Below are 24,992 nucleotides of genomic sequence, written 5' to 3' on the forward strand. Positions count from 1 at the left end.
GTTTTCATGCCTTCGTGCTTATGGACATGAGCCTTTGCGGGGGGATGGGGGGGCATAAAAGCTATGAGGGTGGAGAGTTGCCAAACTGATGTCCCTGAGCAGGCAGGAAGTGATGGGATAGGTGTACCAGTGGAAGGACCAGCAATGCCTAGGGGCGCAGGCTGGCGTCCATAGAAAGATGCTGCAAGTCAGCATCTCCTTGGACAGTCCTGGGTGTGTGCACTCCGAGAACTTCTCTTTTGTGGGCCTCAGCTTCCTCAGAGGAATTGGAAGTCTGTCATTTCCTGGCGCTGCTATAACAAGGTACCACAAACCAAGCAATAAATATATATTTATTCGTTGTAAGGAATTGGCTCGTGCAATTAAGGGAGGCCGAGAAGTCCCAAGATTTGCAGTTGGCAAGCTGCAGACCCAGGAGAGCTGATGGTGTAGTTCCAGTCTGAGTCTGAAGGTCTGAGAATCAGGAAAGCCGATGGTATAAGTTCTAGTCTGAAATGGGTAGGCTCAGGACCCAAGAACAGCTGATGTTTTGGTCAGGGTCCAAACATAAGAAAAGATCAATAGTCTAGCTTGAGACAGTCAGACAGGAGCAATTCTCTCTAACCTGAGAGAGGGTCGGTCTTTTTGTTCTGTTAAAGTCTTCGGGCACCTGAGTGGCTCAGACGGTTGAGCGTCTGACTCGTGATTTAGGCTCAGTTCGTGATCTCACAGTTCATGAGTTCAAGCCCCACATTGGGCTCTGCACTGATGGCAGGGAACCTGCTTGGGATTCCATCCCTCCCCTGCTTGCTCTCTATTTCTCTCAGAATAAATAAAAATAAAGTCAAAAAAGAAAAAAGTCTTCAACTGATTGGACAAGGCTCACGCATATTGGAGAGAATAGTGTGCTTTACTTGGTATGCTGATAAAAATATTCACCTCTTCTTGAAACACCCTCACAGGAACACAGAGTAGTGTTTGACCAGCTATCTGGGCACCTCACAGCCCAGTCATGTTGACATATAAAATTAACAGGTACAAGTGGCTTAAAACAATAACTTGTTCCCACACAACTTTGGAGGCTAGAAGCCTGAAATCCAGGTATCAGCAGGGTTGGATTCTCTTGATGGTTCTGATGGAGAATCTATTCCATGCCTCTTCCCTTCCCTAGCTTCTGGTGGTTGCTGGCAATATCCCTGACATTTCTTGACTTATAGAGGTATAGCTCCAAATGCCAACCCTCTTGTCACATGACATACTCCTGTGTAAGTCTAAATTTCCGCCTTCTTAGAAGGACACCAGCATTGGGGTAAGACCCACCCTAATCCCGCGTAACCTCACTTTCACTTAATTACATCTGCAAACACGCTGTTTACAAATAAGGTTATATCCACAGGTTCCAGAGGTTCTTATGGGGGGAGAGCAATGTTCAGCCCATAACAAAAAGCAAGGCCCTAAGCTGAGAATGGGGATGGGGAAGAGATAGAAAGTACAGTCACATAAGACAGTGTGAGAGGAAATAATTAATGAAGCACAGAGAGAATGCTGAGCACCTTGATGTGCCCTCTTGGGGGTTATGGTCGTGAACTTCACGTGAGACCAACCAGCTTGATCTTGTGGGGTTTTCTAGCCATATGCATCTCTGTGCAAGCAGCCTTGATTTGAATGGAAAGGTGGTTTTCCAAGGGAGTTTGATGAAGTGGGCATCACAGGTGAATGATGGAAATAGTTAATGAGGATTGACCTGGGGTGCTGGGTTGGGCAAGGAAGGCTGAGGATAGGAGAGGGGTGGGTCATAGGCGACAGGTGGTGGATGGATGGATTGAGATCCCTGTCTGGTTCCAAGATGGCGGAAGTCCCATATGTTCATAGGAGTGAGCTGAAAAAATAAATGATCATAGCCAGAGAGTTGGATGTTCAAGGTGGAGCTGTGGACAATGGCCTCTGAGAACTGAAGATTTTAAATAGATGTCCTGAGGTCACTCCACTGTTCACTTTTCGGAGCCTTTCATATTACTTTTAACTGTGGCATTCAGTCTCCTTGCCCTAGGCAAATTCAGATGGTTATTAATTTTCATAACAAAAAGTAATCTGTTCACATCAGTGATGCTTACTCCATTTCTTGTCTTCATCATTTAAGTAAGCAATCTCTGGTAATGTTTACAGCGAGAAATAAAGCAGAATTTCATTTCTGAGCTGTTTGATTGCAGTGCAGTGGTTCATGACTTATAAATGTAAGTTGCTAAGGATATTATAATTATGAATTGGAATCCTTTGATTAGCAGTGGAGATGCTTTCCTTGTAAGAGTATTTGGGGCTAAAGCATCAGTTTCTGGCTTCACTGTTATCTTTTCTTATTTATAATGAGGTAGCAAATCTGATTTCCCAAGATACTTGCTGATGGATAGCTTGGCCTTGCCCGACCCTTACGCCCAATTCTCATGGACTTCTCATGGCCTGCAGAATACAGTATTGTATTTTCTGACCTGACCCATATCTACTGTTTCCCAGCATCATCTTCTGTGTTCACCTTTTTGTACCATGTAGTTCAGCCAACCTAGACTACCTGCTGGTTCCCAAATATAAGGGTTGCTTCTTTCAGCTGCCTTTTACTTCTTGTCCTTGGCCTTGTCTTAACATCCTGTTATCTCTGACCTTCAAGGCCCCGATCAGAGGATTTCTTGTACATGAGACTTCCCTTTAGTCTTGTGACTCTCAAATATTAGCATGAGTCAGAATCACCTGGAGGGGCTGCCAGAAGGCAGATGACCCAGTTTGGTTTCATTGCAGAGTTTCCGATTCAACAGATCTGGGGGTGGGTTAACATGGCAGCCTTCAGTTCCAGTGAGTTCCCAGGTGATGTGGATGCTGCAAGTTAGGGGGCCACACTTTGAAAACTGGTGCTGGCTATTTAAATCTTTTTGCTAACATTGACATTTTGGAGACCATTCCCCCCCCCCCCCAACTTCATTCTATTACACTGCAAGCATAGTATTAGTGCTAATTATTAAGCAATAATTATTTATCTAATGCCTCTTCTATGCACACAAGTTATAGTGTGGGATGGGTTGCTCATTTCCAATAAACTACAATATTTACAACCCTTGAAATGTTATTGAACGTAATTTAATCTTGGATGAGTCAAGAGGCACCTCTGTTCTATGCATTGCCTAAGGTGTATTATTCTAAATGTCAGTCACAGTTTTATGGGACGTCAGATCAAATTAGGTCATTTGAACTTTTCACAAAAGATGATAAAGCAGAGATTTAAAAAAGAAAGGAGACTTCAGATTTGAAACACACCTACAAAGTACATATGGGTGGATTATTGGCATTTATTAGAACTACCGATTTATCCAGTCCTTTGGACCTGGCTCTTGTGTTAGGTGCAGATTTGGGCTTATGCTGGGGGTGGGGGGGTGGGAGCATGTCTTATGAGGGGCTTTGTTGAGAAGAAGAGAGACAAAGTGAGTCCAGACAGATGGGGCTGTTTCTGAGCAAAGGTCCTCGTGGTCAAGAAGGGTCCAGCCTCTTTTGTGGCTTTGTGCCGCTCTATCCAGGGCTAAGTCCAGGACAAACAAATGACCTACACACAGCTGCCTTTGCTTAAATCAGCTCAGCAGACTGTGTTCTCTTGCAGCCAGATAAAATCTGGCATTTACTTTGTATCTAGTGACCTTTGCTTTTAGGAGAGTTAAAAAAATCTGGGAATCTTGCATGATTGAGTTTTAGAATAATGTTGTGTTAAAGGGAAATATGATTTCTAATAGATTGGTAATGAGAACGGTTCCTTTGTTTTTTTTAAAGGGATGTTATCGCCTGTGTATAAATGGTATAAAAATTTAAGGGTTGTTTTGTTTTGTTTGTTTGTTTGTTTGTTTTTACTTAAAACTTCCTTTTGAGTTGTTTGTCTCCCTCACCTTCTCTCTCTTTGGTGTTTCCTGTTTATCACTGCATTTACACAGTTTGACTTTATAGCTTTGAATGAAAAGCATTTTCCTACGGGGACATAAGATCAGCAGCTTGAGGAGCACAGACTTCTGTGAATGTCTTAGAAGAGACGGAAATGAAGTCGCTCCATTTCTGAAGGGCTGGTGGTGAGAAGAAGCCAAGAGGATCCCCAGTATGCAGGCTCCTTGTGGAAGTCCTTCCAAGGGCCTTGTCAAGGACCAGCCATTCTTGGGCCAGTTCCCGTCCCTTTTGCCTCAGTTTCTTGGAAACCCAGGATTTGCAAACCTTCCCTGAGTGAGTGGGGTGGGGCACCTGCCTTAGGCTAGGGAGAGGCAGAACAGGACGCTGGGGTGGAGAGGTTGCTAAAGGCCTTGGGACCAAGGAAGGTGGATTTTCACTCTCTTCTTCCAAACACATGAAAACCAGAGGGGAGAGTGTATAAATAGCTAGAGGTTGGAGGGATTGCATGCAATTTCCTTGGACAGAGTTTTCACATCTGACCTTTACAGAGAGGGTATAGCTTTGGGTTGGGACTTAATCTCTATAAAGTCAAGTTGAACCCACCCTGAACTGGCTCCACTCTTTATATGGTCGACGCACGTGTCCTGCCATCCCATCCTCTCTTGACTTTGGCCCAGTGCACATACATGGCTCCACCTATCTTTCACATCTTCTTCTGATGCCTCCAGAGCACAAGGGGTCGTTCCTCCTCTGAATGTTTAGACCCCCATAGTCCCAAGCACATAGTTTGGCTCTATATATTTGAAATGGAAACAGTAAAGATTAATTTCAGTTTGGGCAATTCAAAATGCTTTTGTTAACAATGAAAAATATTAAATTGAATATAATTAATAAATATACACAATAAATGAACAGGATGTTTTTATCTTGGCCAGTTATAGGAAATCAACCATGTGGTTTAGGGCATGCTTTCAAGGAGGGTTTGAGTAAATGAGAAAGATAGGTACTCAGTAAAAATTAAAGATGAGAATATAGAACAATCAACAAGAAAAAATCATTCCCTGTATTAATTTTTTTTAAATATTTAAGTATTTTTGAGAGAGAGAGAGAGAGAGAGAAAATGGAGGAGGGGGGACAGAGAGAGAGGGAGACACAGAATCTGAAGCAGGCTTCAGGCTCTGAGCTGTCAACGCAGAGCCTGACACGGGGCTCGAACCCATGAACTGTGAGATCATGATCTGAGCCGAAATTGGATCCTTAACTGACTGAGCCATCCAGGTGCCCCAGTATTATTTTTATTTAAGAAAAATATTTGAAGAAAATGAGCTAAAACTTTTTAAAGCCACTGTTGAATCGAGATACCTTGAGTTGCTGTGTTCCCTAAGTGTACGTTCATGATCCAATAGTTTTCTTTTCCTCTTCTTTTCAGTTTCGTTATTTCCCATGATTTTATCTTCTACATAACTTATTCATTCCTTTGCTTCTTCCATCCTTGTGGTTATTACATTCAGTTGGTTTTGCATCTCAGTTGCAGTAGTTTTATTTTGGCCTGACTAGTTTTCAGGTCTTTTATCTCTATGGTAAGGGACTGCTTGGTGTCTTGTATGCTTTTCTCAAGCCCAGTTAGTAGCCTTATTATGGTTATTGTTTTTCAATTCTGGATCAGGCATATTATTTATATCTGTTCGGATTAGATCCTGACCATGACCTTTTCTTATTCTTTCTTTTAGGATAACTCATTATCAGGGAAATATAAATCAAAACTACAATGAGATATCACCTCACACCTGTCAGAATAACTAAAATTAACAACACAGGAAACAAAACATGTTGGTGAGGATGTGGAGAAGGGGAACCCTCTTACACTGCTGATGGGAATGCAAACTAGTGCAGCCATTCTGGAAAACAGTTTGGAGGTTTCTCAGAAAGTTAAACGTAGAACTACCCTACAATCCAGAAATTGCACTACTAGATATTTACCCAAAGGATACAAAAATACTGTTTCGAAGGAACACGTATACCTGATATTTACAGTAGCATTATCAACAGTAGCCAGATTAGCCAGATTATGGAAAGACCCCAAATGTCCATAGACTGATGAATGGATACACACACACACACACACACACACACACACACACACAGGAATACTACTCAGCCATCAAAAAGAATGAAATCTTGCCATTGCAATGATGTGGATGGAGCTAGAGTGTATTATGCTAAGCAAAATAAGTCAGTCAAAGACAAATACCATATGGTTTCACTCATATATGTAATTTAAGAAACAAAACATGATCAGAGCGGGGAGAAAGAGAGGCAGACCATAAAACAGGCTCTTAACTGTAGAGAACAAACTGAAGTTTGCTGGAGGAGAGGTGGATAGGGGGATGGGGTAAATGGGTGATGGATTAAGGAGGGCACTTTTGATGAGCACTATGTATTATATGTAAGAGAGGAATCACTAAATTCCACCTCTGAAACAAATATTACACTATATGTCAACTAACTGGAATTTAAATAAAAAACTTGAAACAAACAAACAAAAAATACCTTGAGGTCATCAGTTCATGGATTTGGGCTACCAAGGACTAATGACTGCCAGAAGAGTGTAACACAAGACCTGGCCCATGATGCTCAGCTACAGAATGACTTCCCCTCTTTGATGTTATGGTTCTGCTGTGCTCATTATCCTGAGGATAGAAAACTGTGAGCAGGGGAATCACAGCATAGATTCATCATCACCTCAAGTAGAGGAAGTTCTATTAAAAATATTTATTTACTTATTTTTGAGAGAGGGAGAGACAGAGAGAGAGAGAGAGAGAACAGGGGAGAGGCAGAGAAAGAGGGAGACAGAGAATCCCAAGCAGGCTCCACCACGCTGTCAGCACAGAGCCCAGTTTGGGGCTTGAACTCACCAATAGTGAGATCATGACCGGAGCCAAAATCAAGAGTCAGACGCTTAACCTGCTGAGCCACCCAGGCGCCCTGAGGAAGCTCTACTTTTTTCCCTTAGCTTCTGATAATATAAAAGCATAGTATGGAAGACTTGAGAAAAAAGAATTGGCTGCATATTTTGATTCAGTGGATATGCAGTTTAAGAAACAGGGAAAAGTTAAAACAGAAAAAGGAAGAAAGAAAAAGAAAGAGGGAAAAGTAGAAACACAGTCCTGGTCTTTGACTTTGACCTTTGCATTGATGTTGGGGCTGAGATGGGCACCTTCAAGAGAGGAGACCATTCCTGGGGAGGGACCCTGGAGAAGACAAGGAACCCACTTTGGGACATTTTGACTTGGGCATTTTAATATCTTTTCATGTGAATCCTTTTCTTATTAAACTCAAAAACAGCAGTCTTCAGAATTCATCCATCAATAAATAGGTCACTAGTGGAGATAGGTCATATGGTGTTTCAGAGAGATGAAAAAAATAAATGTTGAAATCAGTATAGCAAGGAAGAGAAGAAGTCACATGATGAAGCACTGAGAGAATGACAGGCCAAAAATAAAAACAAAACAAAACCAAAGGAAGAATAAAATAACAGTCCTAGTATTGTGTAGTAGTGATTTGCATTACATCAGTGGCTGATATCTGCAGCTCTTGGCCCTTGTTGGGACCATGCTAGCTGCCCTGCCTGTTTGACTCAGTTAATCCTTAGGAGGCCCTATGAAATATAGGTTCTATAACTGTCTTCATCTGCAGAGGAGCAAACTCCAGCTTGGGGAGGTTACATAAACTCCCACATTCATGCATCCTCTCTTTATCATGATAGGGCTGAAAAAACATTAATGGCAACGAATGGCAAAGTAGATGAAGATACCCATCAAGCATTGTTGAAGTTAGGCATGGCTAATCTGTATGTGATAGGAAAAGATCTCATGTGATTAAGTATCATTAGCACTATCAGTGTCCACTAGACCTCTTGAAACTTGCTGGGATACAGGCTTTGACTTTCAGGGCCTGGTTACCTAATAGAAACAACATATATTGCAAGCTGTGTTGGGAATGTGTGCTGAATCCAGGAACTGAGAATCATATGCCCCCGGGGCTAAGTCTCCTGGCTGTGTGACTGTGAGTTGAGACAAGGCAGGGAAGCTCTGAGCCAAATGGAACCAATTAATGTACACTTGGACATAGACCTGAGGTTGTTTACCAAGCCCACTGGCTGGTGGAAAGTCAAGTTTCTTTATCCTTCTTGTTTGTAATTTAATTTGCTAATTATCTTTGAGGAAAAAAAGTGTTGTAGGAACTTTGGCTGAAACTGCAAAAATTCAGATTTTATGAGCATGTTGAATGCAACTAAGGAAATATAAAGTTGTTCTAAATTTGCACGCTAAATAGGCACCTGTTTTGAATTTGTAGCTTTGATAGATGTCACGTTTTGGAATAAGCACAGGGATCCCGTGTTGTACTTCAGGCAGATGATTGAAGGCGGCAGGCATGGGGATAGTGAGATCCATCTGAAGCAATTGCAGAAAGTCCAGTTTGGCGTCAGTAGAAGATTTTATGGGAGACACTGCACCCAGCTTTCCCGAACTTACCTTTGTGGCTGCAAATACAGCAAAGTCCGTCTGGATCTATTTCCTGAGAGAGGAAATGAATGAAATGTGGGTCTTATGTGTCATGCCATTGTAATAGTACAATTATTCATGTTAGTACTGTAAAAAATATCTTTTCGAGTAACTCTGAATCATCATATTGGGTGTTTAGGTCAAATTTGACTGAAGGTGGTAAGTGGAAGCAGTGCTAAGTAATGGCCATATTGGTTTTAAGTCAAAAGAAAATTTGTTTGAAACCAGTGGTCCTCAGAGAGGGGCGGGTGTGGCATGGGGGTGGGATTGTGTTAGAATCGCTGACTTCAACGCCTCTCCCTTGTCCTTCATCATGGTGTCCTGTAGGATGGGAGTGGGAACAGATGCATTTGAAAAATACTTTCCACTTGATTCTGCCCTAAATTACTCTTTAGGGCTGACTTGTTTTTCTTTAGTATTTGGAAGTATTTATTAAATGTCTTCTTGTTTCTTGGAAATACAGTAATGTTCACAGAGAGTTCTGATACTTTTTATTGACAAGCTAATTGACTGATAACAAGAACAGATTAAAATAATAAAAAGTTATATTTGATAAGGAAAGTATGGCTTGTGATGCTGTTAGTGACTCACTCACTCAAAAACTCTTTGTTCACCCAGTGTTTGCTTGAGTTACTCTGTATGTGACACACTCAGCAGTGAGTGACGCCTGGTTAAGATTGTGATGTGGCTGAACTCGTAATGACTTTGCTGTGAGATTTGGGAGCTTTAAATAATGTCTGTAAGCATGATATTGTGTTTATTTATTGCTGTGTAAGAAATCACCTCAAACATTAGCTGTAGAAAACAGTACCAGTCATTTATTTTGTTCACAAATCTGCAACTTGGTCAGGACTCTGTGGGGTCAGCTGAGGCAGCTCACCTGAGGCTAAAGAAGCCACTTCTAGATGGCTGACACATATGGCTGGCAAATTGGTGCTGGGTGTCAGCTAGGAGCTGAGCATAGTTGTCCCGTTCTCCACGTGCACCTCTCCATGGGGCTGTTCGAGCTTCCTCACAGCATAGCAGCTGGATTCCAAGATTTAGTGTTGTCAGAACAATAGCTAGAAGCTGCCTATCTTTTAAAGGCTACTGGAAGGGACATAGATCTCTCCTCTTGAGGTGAGGAGTGTCAAAGAATTTGCAGCCATCTTTAATTTACCACAGACCAGATTAGACCACTTACCTTTGCTTCTATAAGCTATTCACTTTCATATCTTTTGACATCTCTCAAAGTATTTCTTTACCTGTACTGTCCACCCCCCCACACACCTTTTTTCATACATTTTCAAAGGAGGCAAACATTAGTTCTTGGAGGGAGGTGAATGTTAGATGTTAATAATGGGAATATCTATACCACAGAACATAAACAGATACACAGTATATCTGTGGTATTAAAATTTCATGGCAGTGGGGGAGGGAATTAGGGAAAAAATGTCTAAAAAGCATTCTTAGAGGGAGAGGTAGTGTAAACAACTTTGAGAAACACTGCTTTACTTCAGCCCGGATGTGTTATCTTCTCTTCCATAATGTCAAGGCCAATCCAATCCCAGCAAAGTGAATCGTTCCCTTTTTATACACTTAGAGACATTTTATTTGTAGGTCTGCAGTGTAGTTAACGGGCTGTATGATGCCTCTTTTCTCATACCTGACTGTGAGCTTGTTAGATATGTACTATCATGTACCTATAGTGTGCCTGTAACTGGTATTTAGTGAATTGAATGAAAATGGACTAAGGGGAATTAGGTTTTATCTCAGTTTGGGTTCTTCCAGAAATAGACTCCAAGGTAAGGATTTACGTGCCAAGTAGCCTTTAGGAAAGGGAAGGAAACTGTTGGGGAGCAGGGAAGGAGAGGAAGCCAACGAAGGGAATATTATCAAGCCAGCTACCACGTGTGACCAGTGCTCAATATTGTGGGGAGATCCTCAGAAATGTAAAAGTCCAGGACCAAAGCCAAACCCCAACAAATTAAACCACTTGCGGGCCTGGGAGGCTGGGGTATTTGTACCCTTATGCTCCATCATTTGTTGATTGGAGATTCCGGGGCTGCTGATCTGCTGCCTAAAACTTCTTCCGTGGCTTTGGGAAAAAAACCCAAGCAGAGAGAAGTAGGTGGTGACTTCCGCTGATGGAGGAAGTCAGAAGTGGGAGGCCTGAGGGCTAAGGGAAGAGCACTAAGAGCATAAGCTGTAGGCTTCCTTAGCACTTAATGACTAAACTAGTCAGAAGAAAGGTGAAGAATGGCTTTTGTTTGAAACGGGGAACTCTTACTTTCTCATTGTCAGTTTCCTTGGTTGAAGTTCAGCCCCATGAAGACAGGAAACGTGCCTGTCGTATTCAATACAGTGCACTCAGGAGAGTCCCCAACTCGGTAAATAAGAGGATTAAAGAATAAATGGCTGAATAAACCAGCACTAGGATTTAAGAGGTGTGTTCTTTATTATGTTCCAATTCAAAGGAGGTCAGAGCAGGTAAGACACAAGCTGGTAATGAAAGCTGACACGTGTCAGGTGAGATTGGCCTTCAAGAACTCTTAGGAAACCAACAGACTGATTACAACGTAGATCTGTTCCTGGTGATGGCCTGGGGTGCTTATTGAACCATTGGCGTTTTGTGACCAAGCAGCTGAGAGTCAGATTCTGGTTCACTAAACTCAGACAGGCCCAGCCCAGGTCTTGCCCACAAGACTCAGGCCTTGTCCTGAGAAATTTAACATTATCTTGGGGTCAGGTGCACCAAAAAATATTGACTGTCCAGTGAAATGGCTGTGCTTTAAGCTTATGATCTTGGAGAACCCACATGGTGTGTACCTTTCCATTTTGTCAGTGGCTGAATTATGTACCCACTTCCCCACCACTAAAAGATGAAGATGAAGTCCTAACCCTCAGTGCTTCAGAATATGATCTTATTTAGAAATGGTCTTTACAGAGGTAATCAAATTAAAATGAGGTCATTAGCATGGGACCTAATCCAATATAGTGTCCTTAGAAATTTGGACTCAGAAAAGACACACACAGAGGGAAGATGATGTAAAGGTACAGAGAGAAGGCAGCCATGTGCCTGAGGTTGTCCATCTACAAGCCAAGGAATGGCGCACAGGGCTACAGATTCCCATAAGGACTAGAAGGCCTTTAGTCTAGACCCATCAGAGAGCATGGCCCTGCTGACCCCTTGATTTTGGACTTCTGGATGCCAGACCTATTAGACAACAGGTTTCTGTTGTTTTAAGCCACCAGGTTTTGGTACTTTGTTGTCGCAGCTCTAGAGAAGCAGTACCCTTTCTTGTCTTTTTCTTTTCTCTTTTTTGACAAAGGCTTTTCCAAATGGTTGTCCCTGCCTCTCTTTTTTTCTTCCTACTCCTTGCTTGCTCTCCCACGTATGCTACATTGATTAATAGTTGACATTTGCCTATGGGTTCCCTGGGTTTACAAAGGACATTCCATTCTTAAGCCATTTGGAGGACGAAAGAGAAGCCCATCCTCAGATGTTTGGCCCTTTTGGCTGTAACTCAAAAGGGGGTCATTTTCCTCATTGAAATGGTTTGCCGTCTCTGCCAGGATTGGGTCGGAATGAGCCTCTTCTGCTGTTGTGGTGTGGTCAGATGGACCTAGGAGATGGCCTACCTCTCTTATGTGGGGCTGCAGGCACAGACCCCCTCCTTTCCAAGGAACTTTAATGGATTTGCATGATTTCAGTGGACTCATTTGGGGCCATTAGTCATGGTACTTGAGGCTGAGAGTTGTCAGCTTCCGGCTAGTGAGGTTCGATGTTTTTCTAGTTGTGGATCCGGATTGGAGCTCATTGCCAAGGTGATTTTCACAGAGGAGCCATTTGGCTGATGGTAGCGGGAGGCAGCATGGAATCAAGGACTGAAAGGCGATGAGCGAAGATGAGAAGTATGACCCAGGCATGTGTTAAGTTTGAAGGAATAATGTTGTTTTTCTTCACTTAATGATTTGTTTATGCATTAAGCATTTATTTCATAGCTGCTCTGTGTCAAGCACTTAGCTAGGGACAAGGGATACAAAGAGACAACAGGTAAACAGTAATTCAGGTGCTACACATGGCATGAAAATCCTGATTATTGTACAAAGCTCAGCTCAGGCATAAAGCAGGCCGAAAAGTTTGTTCTTACTTGGGAGGTAGGGAGTTCAGGAAAGCCTTTCTAGATGTGATCATAATTGGGAGGAACGCCAACAGAATGTAAGAGCTATCTCCCTTGATATGGGCAGCTTTTTGCTTTTTTAAAAAACAACTCTTCTGAAGATATCGTGGATGGCAAATGAATTCCCTGTCCTCTGTGACTACAGCAGAGTGCTCTCTACTGAGCCCTGATCAAAGCCACCTCTGGCTTGCCCAGTCCCTGGCATGGTCCCGTCCCGACCACTTGAAGCCTGGGGACAAAATTATTTTTAGTTTCTTTCCAACCTGCCAAGATAATGTTCAGTCCTGCATCAACCAAAACCCAGTCCTGCAGAGGAATTTTGTCTAGGGAAAAATAAAAACAAAGGAGCGTGCATGTAAGTATATGTATGTTCATAACGCGTATCTGCTCTGATGAGTGGGGTGTTCACGGACACCATAAAACAACCATTTCAAATCGGAACATAAAGGTGTCCCTGGGGCTGTACTCAGGGAACCAATGAAGTCCCTTGGGGGAAATAGGAGACACAGTCTTTGGAATCTTAAACTCCTAACATTTGGTTTGGTGCCCAAATCTTACATTGTTTCTTTTTGTTCTCTTAAAAGTATATTGATGCTGTTTTGTTTATATTCCCCGCTGGGTGCCCTCATTTATTGCTTTGGAGAAAAGACAAGTACTTAGGGTGTTTCTAGCTGTTCACTTGCTTTGGCCTGGGATTTAGAGGCTGCCTTCACCCATGCGCGTGCGTGCCTCAAAAAGGATGTGGTCAGACATCCACTTGATCTATGCCTCATCTACCATTTCATCGCAAATAACTTGCATTAAACTTTCCAGAAAATTAATAGCAGTTGGCATTTTGCATGGTGGAAAATACAAATTAGCGAAAGGAAAGAGAACAAAGGAAAGACGAGAAAAAAAATTACACACAATCCAAGAACCTGGAAGTGGCTGCTGTGAATACTTTTTTATATGTGCTTCCAGATATTTTAAAGTGATTGTCTAAATGTAAATGGCAGAAGATAGGGAGAAGAATAAAGATTGTGTGTATGTGTGTGTGTGTGTGTGTGTGTGTACGTGTGTGTACGTGTGCCGGTTACTCTTCTAGGTATTTAATGTACATCATGGTGGCAGAGGGGGGAGTGTTGCAGGATATGTTAGAGAATCAAGGCCTTGACATCAAAGTGCTTTACAGTGAATCTGCCCTGTTTTTTTTCAGAATGTTATTGGAAGGTAAATGAGATAGTCCTTGTCAAGTTCCTTTGGCACTTGATGTGAGGTGAGATCCGTCTCTCTCTCTCTCTCTCTCTCACACACACACACACACACACACACACATTTATATCAATTATTGGTCCTGTTTTATGATGAGTCATACATTTGGACTCAAGACTGAACCTAAGATTTTCTGATTTTAAACCTTTCATTCCATGCCTTATGCTATTGATTATAAAATTAAATCTATTATGCAGTTTTAAAAGATGATATAGCAGCAACTTTATCAGCTCTCGACAGGTGTGGAGGTGATTCAGGATGGCAGCCTAGGTGAGGACTGAACCAGTCCTGACGTGACTGGGCTTCTGGGCCTGGCTCGTTTTGAAGCGTGCAGCTTCGGGGCACTTTGGACAAGTCACTTCACTTTCCTGGGCTTCTGTTTCTTCATCTGTGACATGAGGGAGTCAGACCAGGTTGTCTGGAAGGTTGCTCCTATTCTTAATATTCTGCATTTCTGGGTAGCGGTTCCTCCTACAGAGAGTTTCAGGGTTTGTGTTCCCAGTTACTTGTGAGGGAGCATGAGGCAGAGATATAAGAGAAGGGAGAGAAGGGAGCCTGAGAAGGGAGAGAGGAAGCTAAGAGTAGTCACAACCAGATAGCAGTCAGCATCTGTGCAGACATAAATATCTGAGCTGGAAACAAAAACAGGGTTTGGGAGAAAGGACCTGTGGAAATTATGGATAATGCTCATATGTCCATCATGACATTTTACGTGATCTTCCAAATACAAAGCATTCTTTGGTGCACTTAGGTGTGGTTGATTAAAAATATAAATTTGACTCTGGCTTCTGCCTGCGATAACGACAGCTACAATAGCATTACTTACCATCCTATTAACAAGAAAAAGCCAGATTATTTATGAAATCAAACCTTCCCTTGAGCCCATCCAAGAGTCAGGGTCATAGTACACCCAACTGGTCTGAAATATATAGGAAACAAGCCCTCCAAGAAAAGAGACCACAGAAGTTATGGCTCACTTCGAATGGAGATTGGAGGATATGGCTTGTAAGGCAAGAGAGTAAGAAAAATTCAGCTAACATTATTAACAAATTTTTAAAGGTCACTTGTGGGCTAGCGTAAGAGGGAAGAGCCCATGGTTACTCTTCGCCCAAGGGGAGTTCACATTAACTCATAGACCTTTCTAAATAGACTACCAGGGAGACTCACGAGAATGATCAACAGCCAGGCTGGAGGCCAGAGCAAGTCTCCTTTGATGGTACAGGCCTGGGGAAGGGCTGTGGCTGCCACTCACAGGGCACCTGACCTCTTCTTCTAAGGAACACAAGACTTCACAGCTGGGCACAGCTGGGGGAGGGTGAAACATCCCGCACTCTAAGAGCATAGGTGAAGACCCCTTGTGACTTGCAGAGAGGAAAAGAAAAAAATCTTTCTGCATCTGGAGGAAAGGCAGCAAAGAGCCCTGGATCCAGACAAGTACCGGTCTCAACAGCGGGGAGGAAAGACAAGTTACTGAGAAAGCCTGACTCCCAAGACTGTGGGATCCAGGACCTGCCTAAGACTGAGTAGAAGAAGAGGGAAGAACCCTCCCTGCCCTTCCCCCAGTACGTTCCCAGGCTAGAAAGCACCTGGTATCAAGCAGTTGTAGCCATTAGCCTCTGGGGGCAGGCAGAGAATGAGGAGGGTGATGTTCTGTGCATCCCAGCTGTACAGAGAAGTCTGCAAGCTGGGGATAGAACAGGAATGTCGAGAAGCACCTGCCAGCAAGGCAGATCCCCGTCCTAAAGACAGGGTAATTCTAGAGGACTGGGAATCTGTGGTGTGGCAATAAAACCCGAAGCCAAACCAATTCCAGGTGAGATTGACTTGGCACACCACACCAAATGCCAGAGCAGAGGGATGTGGTCAGTTTCAGGTATAAAATCTATGGCTGTCCCACATTACCGCGCGTGATGTCCAGAACTCAGTAGGAAAATAGGAGACATATGAAAAGTCAGGAGAAAAACAATCCATCGTGAGGAGACAAAGCCGTTAACAGAACCAGGCTCAGAGATGACTCTGAAACGGGATTTAAAATAACTGATGCATATTTAAAGGCTCCAGTGGGGGGGTGAGTGGAGAACATGCATGAACATATGGGGAGTTTCGGCAAAGAAAGAATCAAATGAAAGTGCAAAGGAAAACAAGACTTGGAAGAAAAACAATAACAGAGTAACAGAGCTGAGCACTACCTTTAATGAGCTCATTGGCAGACGCAGCAGCGACAAAGGAAGAATGAGTGAACTTGCGGATAGGCTTTCCAGTTCTATTGATTATTGGTTTTCTGCGTTATATTTCATTGATTTCTCCTCTGATCTTTACTGTTTGGTATCTTCTGCTTGGGGTTTCATTTACTCTATTTATTCTTCCTTTTTTTTAAGGTTGAGTTTTCTACTTTAGTTATTACCTAAAGCATTTTGTGCTGTAAAATTCACCTTACGTATGTTTTAGTGGCATCTCAGAGTTTTTGATATGTTATGTTTTCATTTCCATTTAGTTCACAGTACTTCCTGTGTTGCCTTTTGATGTATTCTTTGACTTATGGGTTATTTGGAACTGTGCTAGTTTCTGTGTATTTGAAAACGTTACAGAGAATCTTTCTGTTGATTTTTCTTGGTAGAATATGATTCCTAAATTTACTGAGGTGTTTTTTTTTTTTTTTTAACTTATGGTCCTGCATCTGGTCTGTTTTGGTAAGTGTTTTATATACCCTTGAATTTTGTTTTCGGGTAGAGAGGTCTAGAAATGTCAATCATGTCTATTGTTGGTGGTGTTACTCGAATTTTATAGATTCTTTCTGCTTTTCTATCTATGCAGTCCACCACTTTTGGAGAGAGTGGGCTTGACATCACTGGCCATCTTTGTAGTTTTGGTCTATCCCTTGTGGCCTATTAGTTGTATTTGATTCTTCATATTTTGAGTGAATTTCTTGTAGGCCACCTATCAGGCCGTCTTCTTCAAAGCTCACTGTATCTACCTTCTTTTTTTTTTTTTTTTATTAGGGTATCACTTTTATAGATTTTAAGTATTTAAAATCTTATGATTTATTTTCTCTTTGTCTCATCTGTGTTTTTTGTTGTTAACTTTGTCCTCTCTTTCTGCCTCCTTTTTTGTGATTCTGTTTTATCTTTGCTATTAGTGCACGTAACTCATTGGTTTGTTATTTTAGTCATTGCTTTACTGTGTATCGTATACCTTTATGTACTATATCATGATATAATATCAGATGATATTAAACCATGTCACATATACCGTCAGATGCTTATAGTAGCATACTTACGTGTCACCCTTTCTGACCTTCGTTCTTGTGTGTATGTGTTGAAGTCTTCTCCCCAGTGAGCTCTCCATAAGCCTTGGGGCCTTTCTGCATTCTCTGTGGGCATGGAGTTATTTCGGTGCCTCTCCCACATAATCTCTTGAGAGAATCTGTGATGTTCAAAAGAAATGCTTCCATAATTAAAACTGCATGAATAAATATGGGTGTGCGAACATGAGTATTTTCAGTGAGTTTAATAATAGCTATCACTTTTAACAGATACAGACAACCTTTTAAATTTAGGAGTGTCTGGAGTTTGGCCTTTAAAATTAAGTTGGAACTTTTTTCAATAAGGCAGTTACTAGGGACATTTTGCAGCAAGAAGGTGAATGCCGGATTGCTATAGGTCTTTCTTTGCATTAAAAAAAAGTTAATCCTTGAGTGACAGAATGCGATTTTGTATATGCTTGCTAGATTTGGAGGAGATTATCCAACCCGTTCTACTTTTTAAAAAGGACAGAAACGACAAACAAAATCTTTTGCACTGGAACATGTTTAAATGAAAATTGAATTTAAGTAAAATTTTCTTTTGTTCATTCATCTATTTCCTCTTAATCATATAACAAATCATTTGCTGTTTATTTAACAGGAAAATAGTCTTCTTGTTTTTTTGTTTTTTTTTTTGAATAGATGTTTAATAGCAGAAATATAACAGTTTATGTTAAAAATGGTAAGTGAGATCTTATTAAAGGTCAGAATGGAGTATTGCAATGGCTCCTTTTCTAATATTTGGGGCTTGAGTATACCTTTTTAACAAATAAATGATATAAAATGTAAGGAAACTACAACTAAGTTTAATTAATTCTTACATACCCCCCGAGTAATAAAATGAAGTGTGGTTATGAGCAGAATGTAAAAGCGCTACTGATTTTTGCACGCTGTCACAAATTAACATTTGTTTGGGGTACTCAAGTTTTTCATTTATTTGATTCATCCCCTTGTTCCTTGTGGTTCTCTTAAGGAGAGCATTTGCAATATTTCTGAAGCTTGATTAAGGCATTACTGAATCAGTCATTTGCAAGTTAAAAGTGACCATTTTTTGCCAGCCTTCACAATGCAAGGATGAACCAGGGATTAAAGCCTTAATGCCTTTTCTTTAATTTGAGTGAGGATAGTGTTCCCGTTATCTCAGAGAAAGAGGAAGCAGGATTTGCCTTCAAAAGATGCTTTATATTTTGGATACAGAGTCAATACAAAGGTGAGATACACCCGATTTGAATTGGTAAAATATGTAAATACTTGCCGGCTAAACTGTCAGAGATTAATGTCTGAATAGGAGTAGGAAGCGCCAACTGTAAAATTATACAGGACATGGCAATTACCCCATCCGCATAATGGGGCTTGATTTAGAGGCTCTATTTTAGGATTGCACATAACGCACCCAGTGCAGAAGGCCGAGCTTTGTCTAATTTGTCCGGGGCAGTGCCCTAATTTTCTACAACCCTGTTCACTTCCCTTCTTGAAGAATGAATAACACATTTTCTTTATGGAACTCTGTGCATCTTTCATTTGGGAGCAATGGCTTTTCCAAGCTCCTCTCTTCGATTCCTCTTCTGTTGCCTTTTTCTAATGCTCCTGGAGTGTGTTAAGTTGCATTGTCTGTATTGCACTTGTCTATCCATGCAGAGAACGAATGATGCCATTTTTGACATGGCAAAGCATAGCCCTTTAGACACGACAGATGAGAACACGGAGGCCCAGGAAGTCCAGGCCATGCACTTCGGATAGAGCTGTCTTTACTACCCAGCAAGAGAGCTGGCCACCTGAGTTGGTGTCAGTGCAGGTACACAATTTGGCTCTCTCTTAAGACTTGGAATTCTTCTCATTTCGGCCGTAGCTCACAGGACTTTATTGTAGGCATGAATGAGCTGGGGACTGTAATACCTCCTTTAGATGATTACTGGTGCTTTATCATTAAGGCTCGGCCTGTTCAAATAACAAAGTGAAAGATCCACTATCTTTCCTTAAAAGATAATGTTGCTGTTCTCTTCTGTAGTTTAACATTTATGAAGTCCTTTTAACATTTTGTTAGTGGCTCCATTTCATTGTCTCAGATGATTTTTTTTTTGGTTAGAAAGTAATTTGTGTTGGTGAGACCCTTTCAAGTTGCAAGGAACAGACACCTCACTCAAGCTCGCTTAAGCGTAGAAGAGAAGGTACTGATGCACATTCTCAGTAAGTCCGTGGATGAATCTGAGTCGGCTAGGCAGCTGGATCCAGGGGAAGGCAAGGTCAAATCTGTGACTCTCCATATCTCATCCCTCTTTGTCTCTGTGTGGTCTTATTCTCGGGCTGACCTTGGCAGGTGAAGTCAGCAGCAGCTTTCTACTCACATCACCCCGGCCTAGCAACCCTGTAAGTCAGTCAGTCCTCCCGGAAGAGTCTGTTCCACCAGCCTTGAGTTTCCTCTGAACCAAAGGCCAGAGACACGCAGTACTCAGCGGTCAGCCTGTGTCACATATTCTTTCCCAGGGGCAGGGGGCAGGGACAGCCCCACTCCACAAAGCAGCGTAGCCGTGAAGACGTTTCCTTAAAGGGGGGCAGAAGGGTCTTCTTAGCAGAAACAGCTCTACAATCACACTTCTACTGTTCGTTCATTCGTAGATTTTCAAGACCGGCTCTCAGTTAGGTTAATTTTCTGTAAAAAGATGTATTATTGTAGACTCAGTGACTCATCAGATAATTCACATTGTATTTCCCTCTCTACCCTCATCCGCTCATTGTGGGCAAAGAGGACAAAGCCATTAAAGAAAAAAATGCAATTTTTTAAAGAAGGAATCATTTTCTCTTTTTCACATTCAGATACTGCCTTGGCCTCTCTCTCTGCAGCTAGTCCGATGAACTCATACAGATTTGCAGTTGTCATTTGATTTAACAGTCTCCAGCTATCTGCGAGAAACCCTTTCCAGCAGAGACTAACATTTTATTTCTGTTCTAGCCGTGCCTGCCTGCTACAGTGTCTGGGTGAGTGTAGGTGTTCAGGGACGGTGTGCACAGTAAATCGGTGGGCTGGAGACGCTCAGGCTTTGAAGAGATAGGCAGTTGAGGTTATGCAGCACGTGTTGAAGTTGGCATTGGAACTCAGTTATCTTCCAGCCCCCAATTTAGGGTTTTAAAAATGTTGTTTTCCTTCTCTTACTTGCCTCTCTGGCTGCCTGTATCTGGTCTGCAGCTTCCAGTCTCTCTCTGTGCTCAGTGACTAAACCAGTAGCCATAACATTTGGTCCCACAGTGGGGACGGGCAGACATCTCAGAGATTCTGGGCAGTGTGGTTGTCCAGCCCTCGTGGGAGTAGAGTTACCTCTGGTGCCATCTTTGGGAACTTACTGTGTGGCCAAAGTCCGGCTGAGGTGAGCTGTGGTTTCATGTACTTCTCATAGAGCCCCCAGCAAGATGGCGGTCATGGACAGTGTCCTTGCTCATTACCTCCTCTTCTGAGACACTCTTCTCTTTACCTTCTTCATCATATGGCCTTAGTTGCTGTCCCACAAAGGCCACCAACTTTTCCTCCCACTGTCAGGTGTCTGCGGTGCTCCTCCCAACCCTCTTTGTAACCCCAGATGTTGGCTGGAATCAATTAAGAACAAAGACAGAAACTTCCAGATTAATTTGAAAATTTGCCCTTGTGTTTTTTCTTTTTATTTATTTATTTTGAGAAAGAGCGTGCATGCCAATGGGAAAAGGGCGGGGGTGGGAGTGGGGAGAATCCCAAGCAGGCTCCATGCTGTCAGTGCAGAGCCCGACTCAGGACTCGAACTCCCGGACCATGAGATCATGACCTGAGGGGAAATCAAGAGTTGGATGCTTAACCCTGACTGAGCCATTCAGGCGCCCCTGCCCTTATGGTTTTAAAAAATACAAGTCAATATTCACTGAGAAATACGAGGGCAAATGGCAAATGTCTTTCCCACTTGAAGAAGTATCAGAGCTGGAAACTTTGTATCCTGAAAGGTGGCTGTATTCATCAGGGTGAAGTCAGAGAGGGCACTAATAGGAGAAATGGCTCAAGACTTACTCAAGGAACCGGCCTGTGCAGTTCTGGAGGCTGGAGAGGCAAGTCTGGGAGCCTTGAGCTATTTCTTCTACCATCAGGAAGGCTAGAACTCCTGGGCATGGATTGAAGCTGCCACCCACAGGTAGAAATTATTCCTCCTCCGGGAAGCCTCACCTCACCTGGTAAGTTCTTTCAATGGATTGAATTAAGTCCACCCAGCTTATCTGGGATGGGTCTGCAACTCAGTCACACCTACAGAAGACCTTCACAGCGACATCTGGATTAGCGTCTCGTCGGATAACAGCATAGTAGCCTAGGCAAGTTGATACATAAAAATGACCATCAGTGTGGCCAGTGGCCAGTTGGGAGTTCTAGTAGGTTCTGTGTGGACCCATGAAACTGCTGTAGACTCTTGGGATACTTCATTGAATAAAACAGTTTCTGCCCTGATGGCAATTATATTCTAATGGAAGAAGACAGAAAATAAGATAAAGAAAATACATAATTTTGTAGTGGTGATAAGTAGTAATGAGAATGATCAAGCAGAGGAAGGGGATAGACAGTGATGATTATATATGTGTGGAGTTGGTTACATAGTCTGAGGCCCAGGGCAAAATGACAAAGCAGTGTCCTGTATTCAAAAAAGTAGAGAAAACTGCCATTAAAGGTACTGAAACACAAAACATTTCACTTTCATCCATGAATCTGTCTCTGCCAGAGTCATGGCATTTTTTTTTTCTGTTTGTTTGGTTGGCTGCTTTGGTTGTTTAATGCTGTTCTGAATAAAGAGAAATTCAACATTTAGATTATTAACATGAATCTACCATTCATCACTATATTGTGCAATGCCCATTTTAAATACAGATATGGGGGTGGAATCATTGAAATGTCAGTTTGCACTTCTGGGTTCATATGGGCGTCTGAATTCTGTTCTTATCAGAGCAGTGAAACTATGCTACAGAGCTAACTCACCTGTTTTTATTTATTTATTTATTTATTTATTTATTGAGAGAGAATGTGCACCTATGAGTGGGGGAGGGGCTGGGGGGGGGAGAGAGAGAGAGAGAGAGAGAATCTGAAGCAGGCTCCATGTTCATTGCAGAGCCCAACATGGGGCTCAGTCCAAAGACCCTGGGATCTGAAATCAAAACCTGGGCTGAAATCAAGAGTCAGACACTCAACTGACTTGAGCTTCCCAGCTACCCTGTTTCATTTCTTTTTATTAATTAATTAACTAATTAATTTGTTTGTTTTGAGAGAGAGAGAGAAGGAGAGAGAAAGCGTGCACACACGAGCGGGGGAAGAGCAGAGAGAGGCAATCCCAGGCAGGCTCCATGCGGTCAGCACAGAGCCCACCGTGATGCTCCAGCCCACAGACCGCCATGTCATGACCTGAGCTGAAATCCAAAGTCAGTTGCTTCCCCGACTGAGCCACCCAGGCGCCCCTGTTTCATTTCTAAAACTGCACGTTCTCCCGACGCTTTACTTTTAGTTTGCCAATTAGTGAGGAGGGTCTGAAGGAAGAAGGAGCTGTGGCTGCTCTCCCTGTCCTTCTTCTCTGTTATCATTTCCATTGTCATTTTCAGTTGCCTATTACAGGAAAGTCCCACAAATCAAAGGGATATGCCAGCGTTCCTTGATCATTCATGTTTGTTAAAATACAACTGACTTTCTTCTGCATTTGCAGCGAGTTCTCCTTCCAAAGCATGGCCCCCTGGGGCTGCCAAGACATTGCTTACTGAGCCATAGATGCAACATGCTTGCCTGGTACTCACTTGACATCTCGTTAATTCCTAGGCGTCAGGGGATGCACATATTGTGTGTATCTCCTGTACTCACGCATGTGCTCTACTGTCTCATTGGACTCAGCTTACAAAACACGAGCTCAAAGATCAATTTCAAGATCATGACATTAACCCAAGAGCATTAAACCAAGCATGGAGATCCTGTTGTGATGGTGCATGAAGCCATCTGTGTGTGTGTGTGCGTGCACACACATACACGCGCACATGCAATTTTAGATAATGTTGATAAAGAAGGACTGTCTCATAAGGTGACATTTGATCAAGGTCCTCAGGAAGATACAGAAGCAAGGGATGCAGATACTAGAACCGGAGGCGCATGTTGAGAGATTCCAAGGCCCACGTGTCGTCTCCTTATCCTCAGAAGAATAAAGAAGCCACTGTGGTGGGATCCAAGTGAGAGGGAGGGTGAAGAGTGGGAGACGAGGTTAGAGAGGCAGAGGGCCCTGAATTGTGTGTGGGTTTCAAGGCCAAGGCAAGGACTTGGAATATTTCTTCGAGGAGAAGGGAAGGTTTGAGAGAGTCTTACCAGGGGGATGACGTAGCTGTGATTTGAGGTTAGAAGGCTCCCTCTGGCTCTCCTGAAGTAGTACTCTGCACTGGGGCAAGGCTGGGTGTGGTAGGACCAGCTGCTACGGTAGCCAAACAAAGATGGGGGCAGGGCTGGGTGTATACATCGCAGTGATTAAATGGAGATGGATTCTGGTTATATTTCAAAACCGGTGCCAATAGGAACTGCATGTGGAATAGGGATTTACCTAGACTTCAGAATATAAAATGGTCTGTTGAAAAGTAGTGACTTTGCTAAAGTTCTACAGCCAGTGCATGGCAGAGATGGGGAAGGCAAAGAGCGCGATTCTTGTCTTCTTTTTCATCAGTTCTTCTCCATTTTCATTAGTTCTAGACTGTTCCCCAAAATAGTTCTGACCACATTCTTTTCTGAACATCTTCACTTAACTGGGTGAGGTCAGCATGCATGAAAGCTCTAGGATTCTATCTCGACATATCACCGTGGAAGAACTTCCCAGAACAAGGTGTTGGGTGATTCTACCACTACCCCGTGTCCCTGTGGTCTCTGGGTGGGAGTTGGCTGTCTCCCACAATGTCACCTTAGTGACAGTTTCCCCTCTTCATTTTACTAAGTGTCTCTTGACCATCCCTAGTAAAACAGAGCTAATAAAACAAAGATTCTGCTATTGGGTTTGACGTAGAGCCGCACCACGTCCCACTCCAAAAAACTTCACTGTAGTCGGTCTCTGTATTTATTTGTTTGTTTGTTTCTCTCACTTGTCAGCACTTTCAGACCATGCTGAAGTCTAAATTGAATGTCCTGACACTGAAGAAGGACCCCCTCCCCGCAGTCATCTTCCACGAGCCCGAGGCCATCGAGCTGTGCACCACTACGCCCCTGATGAAGACCAGGACTCATAGCGGCTGCAAGGTATGTGGCCTGTGGCCAGCAGTGGCCCTCTTGGGGGGACAGACAAAGGATGTGAAGCCTTAAGACACTTGTTTACCAATGATAACTATTTATTTAGCTGATGATGTTTATTTATTACAAGAAGGAGGGAAGGGGCCGAGAGTGAAGGGGAGAGAGAGAATCCCGACACAGGGCTCAAACCCACAAACCATGAGATCATGACCTGAGCGGAAATCAAGAATCGGAAGCTTAACCCGCTGAGCCACCCAGGTGCCCCTTTCCACGCGGTAACTTTTTAAAAGAATGAGAAGGTAGAACGACTAATAAAAGCTCACTGAGAGATGGTTGTGAGCCATTATTTTGCTTTTTTGTAGCCATGTGGCTCTCTTCACTGTTTTCAGGTACGCATTAAAGGCATAAGTTTCAGTAGGTGTGAATAGAGTTGTATTCTCCACATATTTGCTGCACCCTTGTACCCAGGACAAGTTCTGTCCTTAGAAACCCTTCCTCCCTGTGTATCTGCACTCTGAATAAACCACATCTTAAAGAATAAAAAACAAGTTTCTCAACAGTATAGTTCTCCTTTGGGGATA

At 42.7% G+C, this 24,992-nt stretch overlaps 1 protein-coding gene across 1 annotated transcript in view; it reads left to right on the plus strand.

Moving 5' to 3' along the window:
* LOC120233335 overlaps positions 1-24,992 on the plus strand; it is a 114,219-nt gene that overhangs the window by 82,587 nt on the left and 6,640 nt on the right. The window contains exon 4 of the mRNA XM_039234498.1: positions 24,274-24,420. Within this exon, the coding sequence (XP_039090429.1) occupies positions 24,274-24,420 (147 nt within the window). The remainder of the gene's footprint in view (positions 1-24,273; positions 24,421-24,992) is intronic.

The sequence above is a fragment of the Hyaena hyaena genome, unplaced genomic scaffold (genome assembly GCF_003009895.1).
Source record: "Hyaena hyaena isolate Hyena2069 unplaced genomic scaffold, ASM300989v1 scaffold_86, whole genome shotgun sequence".
In the NCBI taxonomy this organism is placed as follows: Eukaryota; Metazoa; Chordata; class Mammalia; order Carnivora; family Hyaenidae; genus Hyaena; species Hyaena hyaena.